This window comes from Crocodylus siamensis, chromosome 13, assembly GCF_052110815.1.
Source record: "Crocodylus siamensis isolate JL-2025a chromosome 13, ASM5211081v1, whole genome shotgun sequence".
Lineage (NCBI taxonomy): Eukaryota > Metazoa > Chordata > Crocodylia > Crocodylidae > Crocodylus > Crocodylus siamensis.
The window spans coordinates 30,898,156-30,924,351 of NC_143407.1; the positions used below are offsets into that span (position 1 = coordinate 30,898,156).

General features: G+C 48.0%; 1 protein-coding gene and 1 pseudogene across 3 annotated transcripts in view; one reads left to right on the forward strand and one right to left on the reverse strand.

The window, feature by feature from the left end:
* Window positions 1-1,291: 1,291 nt before the first annotated feature.
* On the reverse strand, window positions 1,292-1,444 carry LOC149854172 (U2 spliceosomal RNA; annotated as a pseudogene).
* Window positions 1,445-1,861: 417 nt separating this feature from the next.
* Window positions 1,862-26,196, forward strand: part of CLUH (CLUH binding protein of NUMT mRNA) — a 49,701-nt gene continuing 25,366 nt past the window's right edge. The window contains exons 1-7 of one of the 3 annotated variants that reach the window (XM_090026292.1): window positions 1,862-2,047; window positions 18,706-18,902; window positions 21,204-21,375; window positions 22,405-22,548; window positions 23,517-23,644; window positions 24,224-24,378; window positions 25,643-25,768. In XM_090026292.1, the coding sequence (XP_089882418.1) occupies window positions 1,906-2,047; window positions 18,706-18,902; window positions 21,204-21,375; window positions 22,405-22,548; window positions 23,517-23,644; window positions 24,224-24,378; window positions 25,643-25,768 (1,064 nt within the window). In that variant the 5' untranslated portion in view covers window positions 1,862-1,905. Of the gene's footprint in view, window positions 2,048-10,630; window positions 11,541-17,296; window positions 17,455-18,705; window positions 18,903-21,203; window positions 21,376-22,404; window positions 22,549-23,516; window positions 23,645-24,223; window positions 24,379-25,642; window positions 25,769-26,196 lie in introns of those variants that run through there. The other 2 variants (XM_090026295.1, XM_090026294.1) reach the window with 2 other exon arrangements.

The window sequence follows — 26,196 nt, forward strand, 5'->3', positions numbered from 1 at the left end:
CACACTAAAACAATGCCACAGAACCCACTCATTACCTCTATCATCCTAATTACAGGAGCTGCAAAACAGCAATGAATTCCACTTAGACTTTTCCAGGCTGACACCGAGGTCTCATAAGGAGACCACCATGGTTTCACCAGGAAGCCAAGGCAGCCAAATCAAACTCTGCTGTCTAATGTGAGAAGTGCAGGCCTGGGATGAAGGTGTTTCTGCAGTAGGACATCACCTGTTTCTACAAAAAGCTTTGGAGCCCACACACTGCCTGTTTAGTGGTGTCAGAGGACTTGGACACATTGCGGAAGCATTCTGTCCGTGCACAGCTCTCAAGCAGTTTTTGCCTAACCTACTAGGGCTAATAAAGAATCCACCAGAAAACCTCTCTCTTTTCTACTTCCCACCTCACTTCGGGTCACTCATAGTGGTCCCTTCATAAGAACTGCCATTTACTGGCTCAGATCATAGATCCATCTTGCCCAGTATCCCAGGTCACACAGTGGCAGAGAGCAAATGCTGAAGGGGAGAGTGAACAGGGTATGGCCAGGGTTTTTCCCCTGCTCCTCTGCCATGTGCAGCCTCCAGCATTGAAGGTCCAGACACAAAGGTCATAAAGGGCCATGCACAAAATTGCACCAGCTTAACTAAGGGAGCGATGTTGCCCAGAGCAAGTCAGCATGTGGACACTGTGTGCTGGTTTGAACTTGGTTTCGCTTACACCTTCTTCTCAAGCCAAACACTCAAGGCAGTCCTGAAACCAAAACCGCTCTGATGTCTGAAGAAGCCCAAAACAGGTAAAACCTTTTGTGAGAAGGAGTCAGCGGGAGACACGGGGCCTGGCGATGGTTACTTTAGGGACCAGTCTGGCCCTGCCTCGCAGAGGAGAGTGCCTTCCTTCCCAAAGCAAACCCTGAGGGACAAATGCCACTAAAGCGGAGTCAAAGGGGCAGAAAGCTGCCCTTATCCTAGACTACTTAGAGCAGGAAAAAAGCAGCTAGCCAACATGCCGTGGGAACGGCTAGAAGTGTCGCTGAAACAACCCCTGGCCACTTGCCCTACCTCCTCTCCAAAGGCCAGAGGGGGCCGATGACCTTGCGGCGGGTGCCAAGGTGGGTGAACGCTGGTGCTTCCAGAGTCAACCAGCCTTGGCAGAGCATGACGCGTTGCTCATGCTGAGCCCCTGCTGCTACCCACGGGCACACGCACAGCCAGTCACGAGCCCTGGTGACACACTGGGTCACACAGCCCCGGTGCCTTGCAGCTGGCCGGGTCCTACGTCTGGATGTGCTGGGGGCCAGTTTTTTGCACCGGTCCTGGAAGCACTGCAATACCAGGTCAATGCATGGAGCGGATGGAGCACGCTCCGGTTCCACCACCCAATACCAAAAAGAATCTGCTCAATATAGACCTCCTACGGAGGACATACCAGAGACAATTACCCTGGGGAGCTCGCCTACGTGGTCACGCTGCTTCCCCTGCCCACCTGCCCACCAACATGAGCCCCTCGCTCTGGGGAAGGCCTTGGGCCCAGTGCCACAGGGGGTCAGGCCACTGCTCTGGGTTGCCCGGCAACGACCGGGGAGCCCATAGCAGCCCTCATGTGCAGCCGAGCATCGGCTCTGGGAACCAGCATCACCTCCCCCATACATCCCCCTTCCCACACGCACACGCAGCCATGCACCCCACACACTTCCCCTCCATAACCCCTTCCCCCATGAACGCATTCCCCCACCCTCACGCAGGCGCGGGCCTGCCCCTTTAAGGCGTTGCGGCCGGCGACGGAAGCGTGTTCCGAGCGGCGTGCCGTAGCCGCAGCCGTAGCCGGCGGGGTCAGGGGTCGGGGCGCGCGCACCACGTGGGGCCGTGACGGGCTCTGTCCTTCCAGCGGCGGCGGCGGGCGCGGGGCCGGCCATGGTCATCAAAGCGGACGAGATGGTGGCAGCCGCTGCGCAGGGCGGGGAGCAGGAGCAGGGACAGGGGCAAGGGCAGGGGCAGCCCCAGGAGCAGCAGGAGGAGCCGGCACCGCGCGGCGCCAAGAAGCAGCCGGAGCGGGGTGAGCGCGGCACGACGCGGCGCGGGGAGGAGAGGGGGCAGCGGGGACCCCCGCGGAAAGCCCCGGGGCCGGGTGCTGCGGCGCCTCGGCCGGGCCTAGCGGCGCCGTCCCCGGGGGCGGGGGCCGCGGTGAAGGTCACCTTCAGCGAAGCCGCGCGGCGCGGGGGAGAGGCCCTGTGCCCCGCTCGCTCCGGGCCTGGAGGCGGGTTTGGGGGCAGCCACGGGCCCTTCCTTCGTGCCCCCCTTGCAGGGGAGTCGTTTATTCTCCGATCCTGCACGGAGGAACCCAAGTCCTGCGACTATTTTTTCCCCCTTTCCCCTACCCGAGGGCTGGAGCCCCAGGGGAATTGTTGTAGGTGCCTGTAATGTGTCCCCGTGTAGGACTGCGCCTGTCGCCCCGGTCTGCCCAAACTTCAGAGCCTCGGGCATGAGCTAAAGCTTTTTTTTGTTTGTTTTTTATTTTCAAGTCCTTCCTTTTCCCTGCCCCCCGACCCCGGTTTATACAGTGGTTTGCTTCCTAGTTCTCCTGGATGTCGGCCCCTGTCCTGCGGCCCTGGCCATTTTGAGCTTGGGAAAAGTACCTGACACGGGTGCTGGGGGGGGTCCCGTGGCCACAAGTAGGTACGGCCTGCATGGCTGCCCCAAGATGCTGCCTCATGACCTCGAGGGAACCACCCTCAGGGTGAAAGTAGGTCAGGCATTGACTAATACCTGGGTCCGCTAATCAAAAAGGCCGTTCCGTGCTAATTGTAATGGGGACGGTGGCTTTTTGTCCCGCAGCCGCCAGCTTGACTTTTAATGTGTTGCACGTCTTGAATGCCTGCAAATTGTATTCCAGCAAACTGGTGCTTCTGGATGAACCTAGAGCTTTTGGGTGGGGGGGAATCAAGGGGGTTGCTTATTAGACGCGTTCACTGGAAACTGTTTGGTTTGTCTGTTTGCTCATGGTCTGGCCATCCTGTAACATTTGAATTTCCTGCCCCTTGGGCAGGGGGCTGGACCCGATAATCTTATGAGGTCCCTTCCAGCCCTGATGTCTATGAAATCTATGAACTGGGGACTGGCCGAAGGAGCATGGAGCCTTTGGTCTTCAGTCCTGTCGTCCCTATTCAATAGTTCAGCTTCCTAAGGTGGCCAGTGTACAATCTTTTCTAAGCCTGGAAGATATAATTATAAAACTACAGGCGCATATTTAAAGTCTTAATATTAATTTGCAAGAAGCTTGTGTTTCTATTCATTTAAATATGACTAGAGAAGCATGTGGACCTCCAGGTCAACCTTTCCAAGGTACTGGTCCTTAAGAGTGTGTGTATATGTATATGTGTGTTCACTGTCACTCCCATGCCAGCCCTCCACAAAGTGGATTGTAAACTGTAATAAATACTCTCACCTCACCTCCTATATAGATAGATATCTATATAGAGAGAGAGATGGATCTATATAGGTGAGGTGAGAGTATTCATTACGTTTTGTAATCCACTTTGTGCAGGACTGGCATGGAGTGATAGTGAAATGTACCCTTCTGTCTCATCTGACCTGTTGCTTTTGGGTGGTGGCAAGCTGAATTTATGAAGTTGCTACTTAAGCCAAAGTTCATCTGTTTCAGGTGACTGAGCAAGCTGGAAGGTTTTCAAGTGTGCAGGAATGCCGTGTTGAGTACTGTTTCCTATATATTATTTTTCTTCCCAAATGGACAGCACATTTGCAGTTTTACTAACTAGGTTAAAAAGTTACAGCGTGCAGTCCTTATGCTTCAGGGCATCAGGCGATTGCTAACTGGGGTGGGCGGGGGAAATATTGTTCTTCATGTTTTAGCATTGCACAACTAGCCAGGTGCATCACGGGAGACTTTCACCTTCCCAAATGCATTGGGTACAGGCCAGTGCAAGAAGTTTAAGGAAGATCCCAGATTTCCAGTTTACAGGAGTTTTTCTTATGCTGCCTAGTGAATCCCTCCTGATATCCCTGTGAGGTTATTGCCATGAAGGAAAATTAGGGGTTAAATTGCTAATGCACAGATGGGCTATAAGTGAAATTTCAGAGTTCCCAGGCCTGAGCTTGTACTAGATTTATCATCACTTTGTTCCAGTGTGGCAATTTGTACGTATTCCTGAGTACAGTTGCATTAGTAATTGCAGTGCTACTTTGTTTTAAGTAGAAGGTGATTGTAACTTTGTAGTATCTGAATACTGAATTTTGCTAGCTGAAAAATGCCATCTTTTATTACTTGCTGTTTGTCAAGATATTGTCCGTGGTTATATTCTCTCTCTCGCTGCTTTTTTTTGAGAGAGACGTTTGCTAAGATCTGCACTGGCATCCGAGGGAGTTGGTTGTACCCCACAAAAGCTCATGCCTCTATGAGCCAGCTTTTTTTTTTAAAAGGTGCAACCCTATCCTACCTTTTTCCTGACTTCAGATTAAACCCTTGCACATGCATGCACATACCGCATGCAAACGATATAAGCAGTTTAAAAACCCTTGCACTATTTGTTTATTTAGTGTTCCTCAGCAAAGACAATTACGGGATTAATTCACTGTTGTCTAGATCACTTATTTAACACACATGATTATATATTTCCTGTTTCCAGTACTGTTATAACACTGCTATAAACCAGTTCACAGTACATCAAGTCAGTGCAACAGAATGCTCTTTATCTCACTTCCTCTGGCTGGCTGAAGACTCGGCTTTACTAGATGGGACTCTTTACTACATCAGTACGTGCCAGCTATGCCTTTTATGCACCAGTGGATTTGAACAGGTGCTCAAGGAGAACTGCTGTTGAGACGAGTGCAGTCTTACACTGGTAACAAGGTCAAGAGACTGCTTAATCTGGGGATCTGCTATCACTGTCTGTCACTTGACCTTGGAGTGCTTTAAAAGGGACTGATTTGCTTATTTTAAACATACCTAAAACTGCTGCAGGGATGAACGTAGGGGGCATTGTTTAAGTGAAATCCAGTTGCATGCTACAAGGTCAGAAAGGAAAATGTGACAGACACTGCTTTTGTGTAACAAGATGGAAGAAGTTATAAAGTAAGGGTAAGAACCATTGTGTTTGGACAGTCGCAGAAAAATCTTAATGGAGCTTCCGTCACAAGCCCCTGCTACCCGTTGCCTTTCTGGAGCCTCCTTAAGAAGTGAGTCATGGGTATCTTAACTAACAGACCCACAGTCTTTTGCACAATAAAGCAGTTTTGAGTTGTTCCTTGTCTCCATTGGTCTTTAAATTGCAGTTGAGAAGGGATTCCGGTGGCAAGTTTGGAAGCAACTTTCACTTCTTTATAACGTGCTTCCTTGGTCAGTTTTAAAAAGTGCACATTGTCTTTCAAGACTTATGGGCGTGGTGTTTCTGGAGGGGGCTTTTGACACTTGAAAAGGAGACTGGATGAGTAGCACGGTCAGGTTGGAAGCCAAACCACTCCCCCAACATGGAAATCTGTGACTGGCTGAAGTTTTGGAAGCTCATCAGCTGTGCAATGCCCCTGCCTCTTCAGGCCTGTTTTCCAACTTTGGAGTTGAAATGTTTTCCTGTAGAGACACTAAGGTTGTGTCAACACTGGGGAATTTTGTTAAATAATCATGATCAGGACAGCTGGACCCAGGGGCACTTGTGTGGAATTGTTTGCTAAAATCATAAACCAGGCCCTTTAAGACGAACTGGTTGTTTTTCTTTCCTTATCAATAGGCCTCAAAAAGAGAGTTTGGGGGAAAGAGGCTTTTTTGTAGTGAACTAGAATAATCACGATGTGTATATGAGAAGGGTGAGAGTTGCATTAGAGATGACGTCCCCCTCTCACTAGTAATGTCAGGCCTAAAATTGGAGTATAGAGTAATTGGGGCAGGGTACAGTATCTTGTTTGTGCTGCGGTGTGCTCCCTCCAGCAGCTGTATATATGCGCTGCCTAAAAGTTAGGAAGCACTTACTGTGCTCTCCAGTGACCACTTAATACAGTGATATTTTAAGTTCATCTGTAGCAGACAGCTGAGCTTTCTCTAGTGTTACCTCTTTACTGATTGTACTGGAGTCACCTCTAACATCTGCTAAATAGCATCCAGATCTTCAGCCCTGCCAGAAACTCTTTACCCTTTTATGCAGGGAGAGAGCTACATTCATAGAAGTAAAATGTTGAATTTCAGGGAAACTGACATCTGAACTACTGTTTCTACCCCACCCCATTTCCCTAAAAGAAAGTAAAGGAGTGGTCTGTTTAAAACTAAATCCCTTGTCTGTATTCCAGAAGCATTATTAATATATATTTAAAAATATATAGATAGATATATACAATATTACAAAAATATGTGTACTCTTTTAACTCCACACCCCCCCCCAGTAATGTCAGGATAATCTGTCTTTTGTCACAAAGGGTAGGGAGGTAAACCTGCTTCAACTGGAAAGATGAAAGCAGGCTGGTGTGTTTTGTTTCCTTCTGGTTTTGTCGCTTTCAAGCTCCCCTGTTTTAACACAATACTGTAGTGCTATCACACACCCACATGTGACCCAGGGACACCTTCATTTATCTAGCCCCAGCGTGCAGACATACCCTCACAGACTGGCACAGGCTCTTTGTATCAGCCTCTTATTTGAGCTAAACCAGTTGCTAGACAAGCTGTGTAAGGCACGGTGTCAGAGGTGTTATTGAGCTGCTGTTTGGTCTTGCCCACATGGACTGGACCTAAACATGAGGGCTGTGGCTTGCTTTGATCAACCTTGTGGTTATAACCCTGGTTGGTCAGGTCTTGCTTTATATGGATTAATTTTCACCCAGGTCTTATACAGGGAAGTTCTTGCTTGTATAGTTGAGTCCCATAAACTAGAAGCTGTAACTTCTAGTTTATGGTCTTGTAAAGTTCTTTATAGCAAGATTAGACCCTTTTACGGCTGGTATGGAAGTACCAAAGCAGATCCTGAGCCTATGATATAGGACTGTGATATGGGGCTGTGGCACTCACCTTTTGGGGTAGGTACTTCAGTCTGTCACTCACCCTGAGGTGTAGTAGGCTGCACAGGAGACTAGTGAATTCACTCACAAGCACCAGTATTCATGATCTGATTCAATGGTTGTGTGTGCCCAGGGCACTGTATATTCTGTCCCATCTTAGTCCCTTTCCTTTGGAAAACTGAGAAGCAGCCTCTTCCAGAAGCTGCCGGTGTGCCTATCTGTGTGGTCTTTGCACTTTGCCACAGGTCTGGCCTTTATCCTGAGCCTGGGAGCAGCATTTGAGCTGTTTACTGTTTAGCTGAACCATTTTGCCAGCCAGCATCGGAGCAGAGTTCATAGTTTTGGCTGGCTAAGCCATGTTGAAAATGGGTTTAAATGTGGTTCCTACTCTTGCCCAGTATCAGCAGGTCCCCCAAGGTGCCAGGTGTGGAGGTTAGAAGGCATTTCATATATTACAGGAAAGGGTCTGAGAGTTGGCACAGCAAAAAAATAATAGTCCAATATTCCTGAAAGGGCATAAGAGCCACACACTTCAATCTTGGCTAGCACGTGGCTCTAGCGGCGTTAGAACACACCATCGTGTGGCTCCGTTTCCCTGAAGAGTGAAGTGTTTCTCCATTTTTAAGCATGCTTCTGGTAGGTAGTTGCACAGAGGCTTCCAACACAGCCCTGTTTGTCTTGGGTTGACCTCCTGTTTTGGTTGGAATGGACATAACTGTCCGTGGTGCTCGAATCTCTCCTGGTCAACCCCAAATGCTAGGGAGTGGAGGAATTCCACTCAGCCTTGAGTCCTAACGTTTCTGGAGACTAAATACAGTACTTGTAGCCTTCAGTAATGCCTACAAATGCTTGAAAGCCAACATAAATTAGCCAGTCACAAGGGTGTCCCTCTTTAATTGGGGCTCTTCCGGTGCCTATGCAGACAGATGCAGCGAGGCTGCTCCGACACTGTAATTACGGTATTTTAGAGCAGACTCAATTAATCGAGTGCGCTGGAGCATGGTAATTGCCGAACTTCAGCATCATGTGTATCAGCATCCCTGTGCTGAAAAATGGTGGCTCATTTGAGCTTTTAGTTAAAGCACCCCCACTGCCACTTTTCAGCACAGGGACACTGATGCTCCAGGTGCTTTAATTACAGTGGGTCTGAGAACCGCTCTAATTAAAGCCCCCCTTCGTTTCTGTCTGGAGCATGTGTATAAACACCTTTCTGTTTTTTAGGAAAATGTGCTGTTTGCATGCGAAGAGACAATGGCTTTCCCCAAGGAGGATGGCACATAATAACATGTCCCCATATAACCTCCTGTCTCTTGATTAGAGTCTTGAGAAAACGTTTGATCTACCTGTGAAGATGGCAAGTGTTCAGGTCCCTTGCCAAATTTCTTTCCTCCTATGCGAAGACCAGCCTTCCCACTCTGTAAAACCAAGCTTTGTGTTCCACTCTGAGTTGCACTTACCACCGATTTGAGTTCAGACAATGAGAAGTGACTTTCTGAAACGTTCCAGAGAGCTCTCATCTCTGGAAGAAACTATGTACCTACCTGTGTGTTGCTTGACCAATGCAGAACTGTAGGAAGAAGCCAATATCCTTAAAGATGCTTTTCTTTACTGGCTGAATAGTGGTTTTGTTCCATCTTACTTTTTTGTTTTTGTTTTTTCTCTGCCCCCCTTCTCAATGCCAATTTACAGGGCCTTTTTTCTTTTCTTTTGGCAATGTTAGGCCTTATTTATTCACTTTTGGCAATTCAAGAAATCCCAGTAGGGGTGAAAGGAAGATAACTGGTCGGATTCCAAACTTAAATCCCTAATCAAAGTAGGGTACTGATAGGCTGTGTTTTGCACTAACTGATCATAATAGCTCGCAGGGGCTATGAGTGAAAACTTTTCCCAGTGCGTTGTATATGGCTAAGTTTCTTCCAGCAAATCCTAGCATACATAGAGCATAGGCTATAACATTTTATTCTCTGTAGTTCAGTTCCAGTTCAGCCAGGCAGTAATCTTGCCATTGTGTGCCTCCAACAACGCTTGTGAGAACTTTACTGATCTTACTGCATCAAGTAACGTGTTCACTCAAGAACGTTTTATATGGCAAGGTTTTTTATAGTTGTTTCTTAATCCTCTGTTGTCTTTGATTGCAGTGCTGTAGTTTGAAGTGTAATTTGCTCAATTTGAGCTGTTTGGCCTAAATTATCTCTCAAAGGAAAGAGATTTTTGTCGATGAAGGTGATATTTGAACCTATTTTTATGCAATGCCTGTATCTGGCTCTCTATTTCCCTTAAATTATATTCGTGCTGCTTAGAAATCTGACAATAGTCTGAGTCTTTTAAGGTGAAATCCTAAGCATAAAAGCCCTGTGCTTCTGTTGCATAAGCAAGGAGAATCCAGATATTGTACCCTGTTTTCTGCTCCATCTGAAAGACTTAATTTCATACTTGACACGAGGTCTTGAGGAGGATGAGCAGGCTTCTTGTGACTTAAGGTTTGCTATAAGTGGTTCTTTCTGTGCTTTGCCCATGCAGATTTACCGTGCAGCTCAAATGAGAGAGAAGTCTTGAACAAGGAAGTCATAGTTGCTGCAACTGGATCTGGGGTTAAAAATGAGCTGGGGGGAACAGGAGGGAGGAGAGCGTTGTTTTGTTCTTCTTAGGGGAGGGAAAAAGAACAATACAAACTAGTAGGGGATATAATTTTGTCTAAAGGGTGGGGTATGTAGCCTACTTCTGTTCTTTCAGTGCTCTTGATTGGCAGCTTGGATTTGTACTGTTGCCTGCTTAGACTGTGGGTTTTCAGGTGCTCTTGTTCCCAGTAGGAGCCTGTACCAGATCCAAGCATGGAAGCTGCTGGGAGTACCTTAACTTCACTTGATATACAGGCCATTTTTAGAGAGTGGCAGAAAATTTGGAAGCAGAGTCTGCCTATTTTGTTTGCTCTCCATAATCCCTTTTATGTCAGTCTGTTTAGTATGGATAGCTGTGCATAGGCCTAGGCATGCCATAGTAACTAGCCTTGTTTTGTAATTCAATGCATCCCATTTGTTTATAAGCTTGGCAGACTGTATCGTTGTCCCATACTGCATTGGTACAGAGCTTGCTATCGGCTCTCTATTTATAACTAACTTCTGGGCGGAAACAATCGGACTAGTATCTCCTGTCTTACAGGGACTTTCAAGAACTTTTGGTGGGTTCTTTTGGTTTCTCTGGCACAGAGGGGAGAGGAGGAAATCTTCAGCTTCGGGGAGTTTCTTTGGTACTTTGTGGCTGTCTTGGTTGGTGTCCTGTAACTTGGCATTTGGAACATGAAGGCGAATCTGTCTGGAAGATGAAGGTCACTGGAAGGAACTTCAGGAGAACGCCCACTGCTGTGAATCCAAGGTCTAATTCTGCCTAAGCTATGACAAGGGGAGAAAAGGATGTGTTAGACTAGTTTCTTTGCTCCCCCATTTTATTTCTGCATGCTGACAGTCTAAATTACTGGTCTTGTGCTGCTTGTCACCTTGGGGTCAAGTAAAAATTTTCTTGCAGCATCCGCGTGCAAGCACTAACCGATCCAAATGCCAGACAGTGAGGTAGCTTACTGTACTTAATATACTTGTAAGGGGTTGCAAACGAAAGTAACTTCTCTAAGCTAGTCCTCTGTTTAGCTGTGTAAGCTGCAGTCATGGGAAATGGCATTTTTGCCAATTGCTGTCGGCATGTCACTGATTTAATCTTCCAGACATGCAGCTTTCGTTTGACCGATGAGAGATCACCCCTCCTAGCAAAATCTTCTGCTGGTTGCACTGCTCCCCCGGATGTCTCAAAACCGTACGAGTATGCCAAGCTGTACCCGGACGTTATTCTCAGCAACGCATCAAATGAACAGCTGCAGAAACGGGCAGAATACGGCCGCAACTCGCCCAAGGAGGGCAGGGAAGAAGTGGCAAGGGCCTGTGTCAACAGCTGCTTGGAGTTCAGGGCTGCTACTGCAGGCCTCCTGCAGCAGGCACAGGCATCTTGTGCTCTGGCCGTCCTTCCTGTTGACCTTGAGAGAGAGTCAGAGACGCTGTTAAACCATGCTCGGCTGCTTGAGGCCTGCCAGGGTTGTGTGAAACTTGAGGACGTTGGCCTGGACTGTAAAACCCGCAACCAGGAAGAGCATGTGGTACCAGCTGACAAAACAGATGCAAGCCCTGGAATGCCGGTGGTTTGGCAGCAAAACCAAGACTTCTTTAAGAGGGAAGAAGCCTTGAATTTCAAACCCTTAGACAAGTCAGGTGTCCCATTGGACTGCAGAGCTGCCAGCCCTTACTTGGGAAGCGGTGATACAAGTGGATCCTCTGAATGTAATGCGTCGGGAAAGATGGAGGAAGTCCAGAAGGCCCAACAAGCAGTCTTGTCACCTCTCCTTCAGGATGAGAGTGCACATCTGACCCAAGTCACCAGCACTTGTTACTTATCAACTGACCCGGCAGTGTGCCCAGCTGGCGGGTTAAGCTGCAGCCTATACAGTGAAGGGAGTATACTGCTATCGAAGCAGAAGAAGCGGAAGAGGAAAAAGAAGTTGCCTTTCTTAGGTGCTCGTGGGGCGATGGTTTATTCCACCAAGTACAGCTTACGTATCTTGTGTCCTTGATGAGGGAGAGGATGATGTGTGCATGCTGGAAAGAACCAGGTTTTCCTAACGCGGTGTTTCTGTGCACTTGGCTGGCTTCAAAACTTTCCCTTTTGGGCTGAAATTACCCTGTGTTTACCGTACACCAGTATGTGACTTTTGAAAGTTTGTCCAACAGGTTTTCTTGTCTATTTAAAAAAAACAACAACAACAAAAAAACAAAAAACAAACAAACTTTTTTTTATACAGAGCTCAGTTCATGAAATGTAAAACATCAGAAGTGACTAGAGCCTAGTGAGGAGTAATGACTTTCTTAATTTCTTTTTCTTTTTTTAAAGGAGGCTTTATTTAAGCACAGTGAGGTTTTTTTCGTTGTTGTTGTTTTTTCCTCAGCACATCAGAACAGAAATGCACAAAAATTTGCAAAGCTATAGTAAAGTATAAGAGATTTGAGAAGATACCAGAGTTTAAAATCCTTAAGTAACAACTAGGGGCTTTTTTCCCTCTTATTTAATTAAAAAAAATTCTTTCTAGAAAAGTAAGCTTAATGCAACACTAGGGTTAATCATTTAAAACCAAACTGGGAAGGGCATAAGTAACACAAGCTTGTACCTAGAGAGCTGGTTAAAAGTACATATTACATATTGAAGCTGAATAAATGCTTCTGTGAAGTACGGGTGAGTGAATGAATAAGGCTAAAAAGCCTGGACACAAGGGTAACGTAATGAATTATGGTCACAGAGTACAAAGGTTACAAGTTGATATTAACTTTTCGGCTTCTGCGAATGACTCGCATGGCTAACGTATGGTGCTGGGGCAGAGCCCTAAGGTTGAGCCTGTGGAATTTCACCCTGAAAATGCCACCTTCAAGGAGAAGAGAACGAATGCTCCCACAACAGGCCTTTTCTATATTTTACCATCATGGGTTTGAATGCTCAGGTGGGCTGAGGATGGGGATAAAAAGAGAGCGGAGTGCAGCTGAGGCTGTCAGAAGTGCATGATTAAATGCAACTTTTTTGTGTAGTTCTACAAACTCCCGTGTGGTTACAACCCAGTGGGGGCCAACCTTTTTGGCAGGCATGCCACATTATCTCTGTACCCCTGCCTTCCAAGTGCTACTGCGGGGTTTTTTTGTTCCGTTCCCCCCCCACCCCCCCGCCTTTCCCTGCCCAATCTGCTGCTCTGCTTTCTGCCTCCTTCCCTGTGATCTTCCCCACAATTTGCTGCCTTGCTTTCTGCTTCCTGTCCTGTCTTGCTCTGCTGCCTGTCTCCCGCCCCCACCTACCATGCGCCGCACCACTGATTAGCAACCCCAGTTGTAACCCATGTGTGTGGATGAGCCAAGAAAGGTGGTTGTGCAAAAGTGTGGGCAGATGCCCACTAAGCCAAGAATTAGAGTCTTGAATCTGTTGCTGTTCATGCAGAGAGCAAATCCATCCCCAACAGATGGATACCATGGAGCCCAGTTAGGGCTTTCCGAGCTGGGGGCATGAAGCAGTCTGCAGAGCTAGTCGGAGGCTGACGCACCTGTGCACCTCTTCCCCGCGCATCTTTTTGGTGTTTTAAAGTAGAAGCTGGGCAAATCATCCTCTAGGTGAGGGCAACAATGCTGGTGTTATACCACATAGTTGCACCGCTCAGATCTCTCTTGTACATAAAGAAAGCGAGGCCTGCGGACGCTGTGCAGCGCAGGGTTCTGCTGCGGTGTCATAAATAAATGGAGCCAAATGAGTGTGACCCTGCGCTGGAACACCCTATTGAATCCTGCTTGCTTTTTCTTTCCTCCCCGCCCCACCAAGCCAGTACTCGCCCCAGGAGGTGATTGTCCACACCAATAAAACAGCGAGATGCTGCAGTAGCACTCTTGTGTGCTGTTATAATGGCAAGCTATACAAAATGTATATTACAGAAACAGTTGGGCCACGTATGAGCAGCTTGGTGCAAATTGTTGCCCTGAGCACCTTTTTGGTGACAATCTGGCTTTGGAAATGTTTCAGAGAACAGGTTGGTTGGATTCCTCCTCCTTGTTTCTTTCCCAAAACCATCAGAAATGTGGTTAAAACTCTAAATGAGTCTTTGGCTTGAGATCAAGGTGCTAATCCAATTGGAGATTCCTGGGGGGTTTTTGCTCAAGTCCTGAGATGTAAAACATAAAATTCTGCCTTTTTTTTCCAGGCCCTCTTTGCTGCACAAACTTCTGCAGTGTTACTAGCAGCTTTTATTTGTGGCAGTGCAACACCTTTGAATTTGGAGCCCCAAAGTTAGTCAGCTCCTGCAGGGAGATGAGGAGGAATGCTTTTAGTATGGTGTGGAATTGGGATCGTTTCCCTCTTGGTACAGAATACGCATTTTTTGGCTTGCAGGTATGCCTAGAAACAAGGCACAAGAGTCTCTTTGTAGAATGGGAAGACAAGATTGTTCCCTTGCCAGAGAGAACTGAAGTCACAGTAGTGACAGGTTTGTGCTGAAATGAAGTGAAATTGTAAACTGTGCTTTTAATTTCTTCAACTCCTAATAATCTGATGCTGGCAATGCTCAGTGCAGATAAGGAGTTTTGGGTAGGTTTTTTGTTTTTGTTTTTTTTTTTTTTAAAGAAGAAAAAAAGTAAATTGCCTTATTTTGACAGGGTTCCTTGTCCCATTATCTTGTGACAACATAAATGCTGCCATACATTAGGCCTCCTGATAATCTATGGTACAGGGTTCTTGTATTAAAAGCATCCATTTAGTCTCCTTGATTTCGGCAGTTTGACACACTTCCTGATTTGTATGAACAAGGATCTAAACGTGATGTCCCGCTAATGCTCTTGCATAAAGTTAGCAACCCTTTTTTCTCACGGGGCTCTTGCAGTCTGGCAGGAACCTGGATCCAAGTGGTGTGAGGTGCCTGGCACACCTGTGCATTCGTTCATAAACAGACCGAATGATCACAATACAGCATCTAATGCCTCCATGCATTTATTTTTTTTTAATTGAGGTGAGAAGATAAAAGCTAATCCTTCTACTTAACTCTCTTACCAGGTGTGATTTGTAATTCAATCAAGAACTAATACTCTGCTCCCACTAGAGAGTTAGTTTTCACCACAGTTATGTTGGTTTTCTTGCTTTCTCAGCAAAACCTGGAAGTGGAGGAGGGACTGTGTCCCAGGCAGATTGAAGTGTCTGCATGCACAAAATGTAACGTTAGGGCAGCTTGTGAGGGGAGAGCTCAAACCAGGGACTAAAAGAAAGAATCTTCCTTCTGAAAGCATGTGGCATTTCTGTAGTCTCAACTTTCAGCTCTTCTAACCATTGTGACCACAAGGCAGTGTTTAAAGGTTAAAGGTAGGAGCAGAATGAGTGTCCATCAGGGTCAGTGAGCAGGGAGGAATGCAGTACTAATGTCTTGGGTGCGATTCAGTAAAATACCACTAAACGGTCTTAAAAATGTATTGTACCACCAACGGGCATGCTTATAGCAACATGTACATGCTCTCTTGCAAACCAAATGCAAGAGGCAAAGGATGGGGGGGTCAGAGACGCTTTGTAACTTGAAGAAACGAGTAACTTAATTCTCATGTCATTCTTCCGGGTGATCGGGCCTCCTCATTGCTGCTAGGTTTAGGCTGAGTTATCGCCGAGGAACTGAGCATGCTTCGTGAGAGAGGACACATTCAGAACTCCCTTGATGCTTTTAACTTCCTAGCTTTTACTGAGTCTAAATTTCTTTCTTCAGTCGGCATTTCTTCCTGGGAAGTGCTGATAGCACAGCTAGTTTTGCAGCTTCGTTCTCTTCCTGGTTTGACAAGGCTGTAGTGAAGATCGGGCATCTCAAGACTGGGTAGGCAAAAACTGTCCGTGCAGACCTCCTCTTGGCAGGGCAAAGACAGTACACTGGGTCACCGCCAAGTAGGCAGCACTTGCCCTCACAAGACTCCTTTGCGGGAGTCGTCATGTTGGGGTTGCCACAAAACAAACTGCTTTCTTTGAAACAACCATGTCCGGAGAAACTTCCACTTTTTTTGTATAATCCTCTTCCCTTTCCAAACGTGGCTTGAACCATTGGCTGATTGGCTTGACCCTCTTGCTCTGTTGATTTCAGGATTAGCTGCTCGTTCTTAAACAAAAGCGCAGGATTAACTAATGCAGGTAGGCATTAAGCTTGTTACCTCTTTGCATCCCTCCTTCTCCACCAGCCTGGCAGCTTTTAACAGTCATAGCCTTTCTGGAGGAGAGGAAGGCAACATTGTGCTGCACTGCAGAAGTTTATCATTGTGCAGCCTGGAGAAATAATAAGCAACAGCACAGGCCTGATTTTAAACTTTCAGAGGTAAATGGCTTTATATGCAGCATCTTTTTTTATCCTGCTTTGCAGTTGAGTGAGCCTAGGGCAGAAGATCCTAGTCCTCGCTTGATGCCAATGTGTGCATGTCTCAGTTTATACCGGGATTATTCTGGGTTGTAGCAAAAACTAGTCTCTACTGCCTCTCCCAGAAGAACAGGGGGTATGGTAGGGAAGTGCCTAGCATGCCTGCCCCTAAAACAGTCCAGCTCTCTTCCTTGGGGAACCCATACTTGTTGGCTGGACTGCTGGAAGTGTAAAAACAGGAAGCGAGTCACGCCGAGCTACAAAAGAGTTGGGAATTTCTGAGCAAATGGGTGGCCTGAGTGGGTTTTTGCTTTATGGGTCTGTCTGGATGGAAAACCTCCCTGTAAGCAGCTCCTTCAAAGGGCCTAATGGGATTTAGGCACGTATGGGTGAGTTGAGTGTTGGCTTTGGTTAGAGTAGGCTTTATGGGGCCAAGACCTGGGGGGTGGCTTCTGGGTAAGAGGCGAGTGGGCTGATGCTTCTAGTCTTAATCTGTCACCGGTGAAAGTTTGTCTACATCTGTAATAGTCTGGTGCATGTGCAGCTTCTTTCAAGCTAAACTCTACCTTCCCCCTTTCAGTTTTGCAAGGTACAGGGAGCCTATCCCAGCCTATATTGCCCACCCAGGGACTGGGCCTTACCTGGCTCCCAGATCCTGGGGCATGTGGAAAGGGGAGGCCGTTGCTGTCGGCAGTGTTGGCGGTAGCTCTAGGCCTAACATTTGAGTGACGCTGCAGCCAGCTGTTCCCTACCCCACGTGCCAGGGCATCTGAAGAAAGCTCTGGCTACACCTGGCATACAAGTATAACCAGAGGCACCTGTCCCCAGGCCTCTGGGGATATCGTGCCTTCCAAAAACGCATTCTCTCAAGGCACTGCTGCTTGGACAGTGCATTTGTTCCTCCTTCCTGGTGTGGATTTTGGAGTACCAGAGCCTCTAATCTACTCCGCTCCTATGTTTGCCTGTCAGAGAACGTGACAGCGTGCGCTACAGACATATGCGGATAGACACTGAGCACTAGCATCCCTGCAGCCACTGCCGATGGCCCCGGAGGCCATTAAGGCAGCTGTGGTGTCACCCCTCCCCCTTGGAGAAGGAGACATTTGCTGTGTCATCTCTTACCCTGCTTGACGGGTACCTTGCTTTGATCTTAATCAAGGACCAGAATAGCTGTCTTCCGTGGGTGCTTCACCAGGGTGAGGTGCATAACCCTCCCAGCACCCTTGAGGCAGGCAAGGAAGGTTTTTTTTTTTTGGGGGGGGGGATTTGGCTGCTTTTTGGGTTTTGTCCCAATTTTACTGACTGCAGAAGCAAAATGCAGGAGGGTTGCATGACTTTGCCAGGGCTATGAAGGAATGGGGGTGGAGGGAGCTAGCCTGTCTGACTCTCACCACTGCATCTGAGTCACGATGCGAGTCTCTGCATGAGTCATCACGAACGGCGTGTTCGAGGCGTTCAGACGCAGGCTGCACTTCTGGACATGCTGCGGCTGAGCTGGGAGGGGAAGGCTCCCCAGCAGCCTCCGAGAGGTGAGGAACAAGACCTGCTGGCCAACAGGCAGGCCAGAATTCAGTGCTTGCAGCAACTGCACAGCTCTGTAGGAAGTGGTGTTTGTCTGCCTTGGAACAAAACGCACATCTGTTTGTGAAAACGGAGCCTTTTGTCCCGAGAGAGGTGTGTCTGCGCACGGCCCGGTGCGGCTTTTGGTCTGCGCTTGCTCTGAATTGGCATGTGAACCAAGTCCTCTGGTCTCGTGAAGCGGGGCAGGGGGGCTGTTCTAACTTGAGCGCTCAGGTGTGAGTCTCTAACCGTCTGGCTGAAAACTTAATGGACACCAAAATGTCTCTGTGGAAAGGTTCAGCTTTGGAACAACCCATTTTATTTGGTCTCAAGTGTTCTGATGGCATTGCTGGTCAGGATGCCCAGACTGCCACCTCCCTTCTTGGCCAGTACAGCGACATCCTCCCTCCAGCGCCTTCCCCAGTATCTGGTCCAGTCCCTGTATGAACAACCATGTCCCTCTAAGGGACTTTCACAGCTTTACACCTCTCCAGACAGCCAGTGCCAATTTGCTCCCAGTGAATAGGAATGCAAAGCCATTGACTGGCAGTCCTGGAGAAGCCAGATCTACAGTAAGCAATTTACATTTTTAACATGGCACCTGAAAGCATCTCAAATCACAGGCTAAGCCTCCCTCCTTGCACAGCAAGAGCTCTGCAAAGTATTTTTCAAATGTATGACACACACTGGGGTGTGGGTGGTGTTTGTTTCTATGAAGAAGCTTGGATCTCATGTGACGTGCACCTCCCTAGCTGAACAATAGAGCAAGGGGAGCTCTGCAAGATCCCATGTAATTTGTTGGCACAACTGCCTTTGGGCTGCAAAGTACCACACACCCTTCTCTATTAATTAAGAGGGCCTTGAAATTTGACCCAGATCCTGTTCTGCATTAAGCCACTCATCTTCCTCACTGGCATTGAAAGACATGCATATGCCTCAGGGCAAGTGAAAGGATGTTACTCTGGGGGCGGGGAGGAGATAAGAAGTGGCACACCTACATTTATCATGTAGGGACTGAGCACATGGATAAGAATCAAGTGGTTCTAGCTTTTTTTTTAACTGTGTGTGTTTGTGTCTGTATCAGAGGCCCCCAGGTGATGTTAGAGCTGGTTACCTTCACTTGCTTGTTCAGTGAGTGCTGTTAATTCAGCCCCTTGCTAAATCTCTCTCTCTCTCTCTCTCTCTCTCTCTCTCTCTCTCTCCCTCTCCTTTGTGACCAGAGCACCCGAGTGGCATGACGTTAATGAATGGGGATGGCTTGCATGAGAGCCTCAAGGAAGACAAGGAGGTCAAGCAGAATGGCCATGAGGAAGCTGATCCAGGGGATGATGGAAACGACCAGGAGGTCATCGTCATCCAGGACACCGGCTTCACTGTCAAGATCTGTGCTCCGGGAATAGAGCCCTTCTCCCTGCAGGTGGGTCCCTCCAAGGGAGGCAGCAATGGCAGCTGCTCAGCTGAGAGCCAGCTGAAGAGGAGGGGAAATGAGGTGTTCAGGAGAGCAGCAAAGGCTTGAAAAGGTGCCTGGGCACTGACTGGCTAGGTTGCATATGAATTAATTTATACAACAACATTTGCCAAGCGCTGTTATATGCATTGCCTGACTTATCTCCTCTGTGTTTCCATGTGAGTGGGGAGGCAGGTATCAAGTCATCTGCCGGAGGCAGGTGGAGAGAAGCTGTGTGGAGGCGACATGTGCTGCAGAGCAAGAGTTAATTTCTGAGGGAGCTAGATGTGCATCCCCCTGCCTCCTGCCCCTTCCCCCTCAGCTCTGAGGAGAGAGTGCATGGATGCCCAAACCCTTTCCCTTCAGACAGAGCCAGGGAGAGCCAGGGGGAAGAAAAGGGGAGCAAAGTAGAGAGCAGTGGCAGTCCTGCAGCCACCAGCATGCTGTCAAGAGAAAGAAGAGGCCTTGGAGGTGGAGGCTGCTGGGGATTGATCAGGGCCAGCTGGGGGGGCTTCTGGAGACCAATGTGAATGCATGCTCCTGAAATTAAGTGGAGCAGGAGAGAGGTGGCTTCATGCCTCTCTGTCTTTCCCTCCAACACGAGGGTGTCATTTGTCAGCTGCCTAACTTCCACGCTTCTGGCTGGCACAGGGTGCTGTGGGCGGCAGCATCCCTCCTGGTGGGGCAGCTCCACAAGGCACAAGCTTCTCTGTTGGCTTCTACTCTGCCTCTTCATGTGCTGCCCTGCTGGCTCTTTTTTTCTCCTCCCTAGCTGACCGTACAACATGATCCAAGGACTAAAAGAGTATTTGGGATCCAATGATCCCAAGCTGGCAGAGTCTAAGCAAGATCATGAGAGGCAGGGTGGGTCACACTGAGCATCTGAACTTTGGAACGGCCGGTAGCTGGCACAATGGGAAGAAGGTTTGTCTTACGCTGCAGCTCACCAGCCTCCCTCTCCACAGACAGGAATGGGGCTGATTAGCTTGGCTGGGGGGTGGAGGTTCTCAGATTTGCTCCGTCTAAGCGTTAGTGAGACATGGAAGTAACTGTTTAGAGGTAATGATCTGCCCCTCTGCTAACCCCTGAGCAAAGCCCCAGTGGTTTTTGGGAGGATGCGAGGCTGTATGGTAAGACATGCTCTGGCAGACACGAAAGGGAGTTCCTACACCTGGTTTGGAGGAGCAAGGAGGGCCCTGAGGACTGCAGTAGCAGACAAGCACTTATACCAGCATGTCAGGATGGGCTTTGACATGCTTGGCTGATGTTCCATTTTGGCACGATGCTTCACTGGAAATGGATGAGAGAAAGCTTTCTTTGGTAGTGGCTGAGTCTAAATGAAATGGGAACCTGTTAAATGCCCATGATCAGCAGAAAGGAGGGGGGGGCGGGGCGGAGAATAATATCCCTGGAGGAGCCAGACAGTTCTGATCGGGGCAGCTTTTTCCTTTAAAACCCCTTTTGGTTGTTAGTTTTAATAAGCTAATAATAGCAGGCCTTGTTCACAGCTGCTTATGTAAACCATCCAGAGTTTGCATAGCTTGAGCATGGTATAAAATGGTGTTGGAAACACAGCAGAGAAGTAAAAGAAGCCTCTGTGTGCAAGCCTTTGCACTTTCTTTAGTGGTTGAAGTGATGTGATCGGAGGCTGGGTCCTCCCCTTCAAGTAATGGTGTGGCGATACACAGCATACCACCCCACTGCATGCACCAAAGCACACTGGAAGAGAACAACAGGCTCTGTAGCCCCAGGTGCTGCCTATTGATGGACTCTTCCCTTGTCTATACCCTTCCTATCCCTCATCTACCTTCTGGTCCATCAGTGTCCCTGTGCAATGCCCTCTCACCCGGGCTCATGCAGAAGGGAATCAGATGGGGCCACTTTAGCTGATACTCTAAGGGCTGAGAAGTGGGAACTGCATGGGTGCACAAATGCCTTAGTGCTGTTGTCCTCCAGCAGATGAGTAGATGAGCTAAACCCTTCTTCATAAATGCCTAAGGATGTAGGAGGCTACAGGTGGCCTATGGGGGATCTGATTCTGCATCAAAAGGACAGGCCTGGAGGATCCCATGTGTGGAATTGGGGGCCTCATCCAGTCTACAGAGCTGGGCTCTCTGCAGCTGGCACACAAGGACTTCCCTTGATCTAAGAATCTGGTAACTTGGTGGCATAGTGCTATGGTGACTGGGGAGGACAGAAGTGACACCCCACGCCTCTGCTTGGTCAGGAAGGTGGCAGAGCTGGGGGGTAACAGGGCTTTTTGTCCTTAAGGTTTCTCCACAAGAGATGGTGCAGGAGATCCACCAAGTGCTGATGGACAGAGAGGACACCTGCCACCGAACCTGCTTCTCTCTGCAGCTGGATGGCAACGTTCTGGATAACTTCGCTGAGCTGAAAACCATTGAAGGGCTGCAGGAGGGGTCGGTGCTGAAAGTGGTTGAAGGCAAGTTTTAGAGATTGGGGCGACCCTGACAGGAGGACCTGTCTGCATTGGGTTCTCGTAGACCAGGTGCCTACGAGGGTGAGCTGCTGGATAGGCCCCACTGGACAAAGGTCCTCTCCCCCTGCTACTCCACTTTCTATCCGTAACCCCAAGCTGTAACGACCCTGCCTGGAGCTTAAAACACAGTTGAGTGAGTCTTTTATGGCCTGTCCTGCCCTTCAGTCTTCTCCCGAGACAGGCCGTGAGGGTGGAAGTGGTTTCTCGAAGTGATGTTTGTCCATGGATGGGTCCTGGATTAAGAGGACCCTGCTCAGTTTGAGCAGGCTCCTAAGCAGCCATTCGCATGTGGTTAAATTCCTATTATAGGAGTAGGTGTGGAAAGCTAGGTCACCTTTAAAGCGCCAAATGGCAGGTGGCACCCAAGAAACCAGACCCTGATTAAAAAAGCAAAGGGACACAGGGCAGGTAGTGCACAGTAGGAGTACGTTCTGTGTCCAGTGACCTGTCTTACCCCTGGCACTTGTACCAAGAATTCATAGTAAAATGCCACTTTGTGGCTGAGCTCCCTGCTGCTACAGCCTCACATGCCAGGAGGGCAGACACAGACTTAATACTTTATAGAGACACTGGTAAGGGACACCGCTGTTGGTAGCCTCATGTGCTGCCTGGAAGATTTGCTTACCTGGAAGATTCCCAAATCCTTGTCTCAGCACAGACGCATGCAGGTTATGTCCAGTAGCGTGCAAGATACTTGTCATCTTTTACGCAGATAGAAATCCTGTTTGTTGCAGCATTAGCCAAGATGAGTAATGTAAAACTGCCAGCTGCTGTCACGGCTTGTAATGAATCCCTAATAAAGAGAAGCACGGATTTGGGACAGTAATGGATATAAAACAAAGTGGGTCAAACACATTCCTAGCTCATTCCCACTGAAGTTGTATCTGTGTGTGTGGTTAATTTCTTGTGTGTTGTGTTGAGAGAGAATTACTGTGGCACTGATGTGGTCTCTCTGTCCCTCCTGATGGTCAGAGCCCTACACAGTACGGGAAGCCAGGATACATGTGCGTCATATTCGGGACCTTCTGAAGAGCCTTGACCCATCAGATGCATTTAATGGTGTGGACTGCAATTCCCTGTCATTCCTGAGCGTCTTCACAGAAGGAGACCTTGGAGGTACAGGATAAGAAAAGCTTCCTGGAAGCAACAAACCTTCCCTGTGGTAGAGAAATGCAGCTGTTCTACCACTATATAATTTGCTTAAGTGCTTGTTCTAATTATTGGAGTGGGGGAGGAGGGGATGGTTGGGGAAGAGCTGTGAATATTTCCCCACATAGTTTCCTAATGAATATTCAGTGGTAGGGTGGAGGAGGGGGGAGGCCCTGGGCTCTATTCATTGTTGCTTGGTGCCTTTCATTTAATCCCTGTGGATCTGTTTGTGACATAAGCTTTACAGACTAAGGTCCCTTCACCTCCTCGGGGCATGGTTCAAAACTGCTTCTGCCAGGCTGTCGCGTGAAGGTGTGGCAGAAAGGGGCCTAGTTGCTCACTTTTTTTATTTTGGGAAATGTGTTGCAGATTATCACAAACAAGGTCCTAGCATTAGGTGCACCAGTGTATCTGGGAACATGCATATATCACCCGAATCTCGGGTGACTCCAGGTACTCCTATTGACTTAAAGTGTTTTGCTGCTGATGCCCCAGGGTGTAAAGCTGGCCCAATTTGTGCAAAGTATTCTTGCTCTTGAAGTGCATTGGTGAGGCAGGTATTATTTCTTGCCTACAGGGCAGAAAGGTTACTTTCTTGAGCAGAGAACACCTGAGCTCAGGTGTTCATGGGTTCAGGGGCCAAATTCTATAGGTGACTTTCAGCAGGAGTTTAGACACTTAACATCTCTTTGAAAGCCACAGCCCAGTGGTTAATGTATGTAATGCTGGGGGCAGAGTGCAGCGTTCAGGTGCATGTTGCATGGTTGGAGCTGTTTAAATTATAGCTTGAAGAAGCAGTCAGAACCTGAGTTTTGGTTTTGGTGGTGGGAGGGAGGGTGCTACAAGGAAACAGTATTCCATCAAGAGGATTTTGTACTGAATATTGCCAAGGTGGTCTTCCTCCAGCACTCATCTCCTGTCTGTCTCTGTTTCAGACAGTGGAAAACGGAAGAAGAAAGGTACCGAAATGGAACAAATTGACTGCACCCCTCCTGAACATATCCTGCCAGGTAGCAAAGAGAGGCCCCTGTGTGCCCTCCAGCCCCAGAACAGAGACTGGAAGGTAGAGTTCTCTTGTGTCTTTTTTTAAGATGGTAGCCAGGACACTTCTTGCAGGGCAGCAGTCTTCTACGATTGCAAGTTACACTTCAGTGAGCTTACTAGGAGATTTGCTCCACTGAGTCCTGGACAAATGCCTGAATAGCACGGCTGGGCCAAGGGAAGGAAGCTTAAGGTCCAGCATTTTGCATGCAAACTGTAAAGGCTGGATGTCAGCACTGTGCAGTAGCAATCCCACTCTGCAAGAGAGAAGGGAGAACTTCTGGTTTCTACTTCTTGCAAAGTTTCTCAGAGGAGCTTCAGATCCCTTCTATTTATCCTTGGGCTTCCCTTAAGCTTGCTGCTGCAAGAAATACATGTGGTCTAAAGACAAATTGAGTATAAAGACAGGTTGTAGAACATTGCATGACAAAAACCATCACAGCGTGCAGTGCTTTGAGAGCTTGGAAGTTTGTAAACCCTGGTCCTCCGGGCTATGGGCTGGGGAGCAAACAGAACTTGCACATGGAAAGTATGAAATGTGGGTGGCTTTCCAGAACAGAAGCCAGCAGGTGGAAGCTCTCGTGTGGTGTGCTTTTTCCAGCCTTTGCAGTGCCTAAAAGTATTGACCATGAGTGGGTGGAACCCCCCACCTGGCAACCGAAAAATGCACGGAGACCTCATGTACCTGTACGTCATCACTGTGGAGGATCGACACGTTAGCATCACAGCATCCACCAGAGGCTTTTACTTGAATCAGTGAGTAATTGAGAGTTTCCCTTTAACCAAGACAGTGAGTTTGCATTAACTGATTGAAAAGGAAGCGTGCTAGAACAAGAGCCCCCTCCCTCTTCATCCTTTGTAATCGGGAGCCTGTTTATATAAAGTCTTAGCAGCTGCTATGCTGGAGCAGCCACATCTAGTGTCTTTCTAAAGTGCCTGATGCTTTGGGAATAAACACCTTCCCCAAATATTCAGCTTGTTGTGCAGGGGTGATGAAAGTTGGAAGAAATTCCTGCCTGATCTCATGGCCAACTGTGCTGTAAAGCACAACATGACCAGCCATGTAAAATCTGTCATTATACTGAATCAAGTACAGGCTCTGCTTATTCATCCTTTACCATGGTAGATAATATCCTAGGCCAACATAAATGTGTGGGCTGAAGAGTGCGAGGCTGTCGCTGACTAAGAAAATCCAAATCAAGGTGATTTTATTTCCCGGGGGATGGGAACTGTCACACCGGTAAAACGGGAGACCTCTCTAGTTGAGCACTTCTGTTATATTGGTTGAGCACTATACATCTGGGCCTCCTTTCGACGAGTGAGTTGTTATTGAAACCCAACCTAACCCAAGTTAGGGAAGAAATAACTTGAAAGAGACCGTCCTCAGTCTGCAGCAGTGGGGCTCAAAGTAAAGACTGAAGCACGTGCATAGCTTAACTCTGGTGACTAAAGTCCGCTGTAAATTTAACTCTCAACGTTCAGGCGACACTGCCAGCAGATCAGAAGAGCTGCCTTAATAGATCTCCATGGAGAGAGATCTCATTTGCCTGGTCCTGGCAACTCTTCCTTTAGCATTCCTTGATGGCGCATGAGAAGACTTTGTAAGGCTTTTTAGAAAGCTTCTTGGAAAACGAAAGCAGGAGCTGCTGGGTGCTGAATGGGGGAGGGTGAAGCCCTTGTGATTACTGGCAGGAGCAAGGTCTGTTAGGGTCTGGTACACATTTGGACATCTGGGGACCCTTGCTTTGCCTTCCCAGTTTGAAGGCAAACCACAGGCCCACAGAACCCAATGGTGGTTCAACTGCTTCTGGATTGGATTTGCTGCCCTCTCTCGGGGCACAGGTTCACGGAGGTTGACAGTGACTTGAGTGGAGAGACTATCTGTGCCTTTCCAGGGGACCCTTGCAGCCTATCTGACCGCACAGAGAAGATGGGGTCTCCATTCTTGCACAGCTCATGACTTTCTGCAGCTGTTTCACATATAGCATCAAGATTGAGACTCTTTTTTATTCCTTTGCAGGTCAACAGCGTACAATTTCAATCCCAAGCCTGCCAACCCCAGCTTCCTCAGCCATTCCCTGGTAGAGCTGCTTAACCAGATCAGCCCGACCTTCAAAAAAAACTTTTCAACTCTGCAGAAGAAACGGTAGCAGTAGTGTTTTTCCCTCACTGCTTGCCTTGAGTGATGTGATGGGTTAGATATTTGGCTTGCGCTCTGGGGTTTGGATGCTGCTGTCTGTCTTGAAGCCAGGTGTTTATCGTAACACACTCCACTTCACAAAACTAGTATGGCAGGGTGATGCTTGGTGGAGGTTAATGCAACCCTTGGCCCTTGTGTAGCAAAGGCTTACAAGCAGTTAAATCTTACATATGCATAAGGTTGGTCGCTGTTCGGGGAACCCAGGGATCCTGATGGTAAATCTCCTTATTTAGTTTTCCTGGCAGTGACAACTGGACTAGGCTTGCTTCAAGCATGTAAATTAGCACTAACAAGTGCTGCTGGAGGCAGAACAGGAACAACTTTTCTTTATGAGACTATGTTAGTTGCAGTGTATAGCTCCATTGATCCCTGCA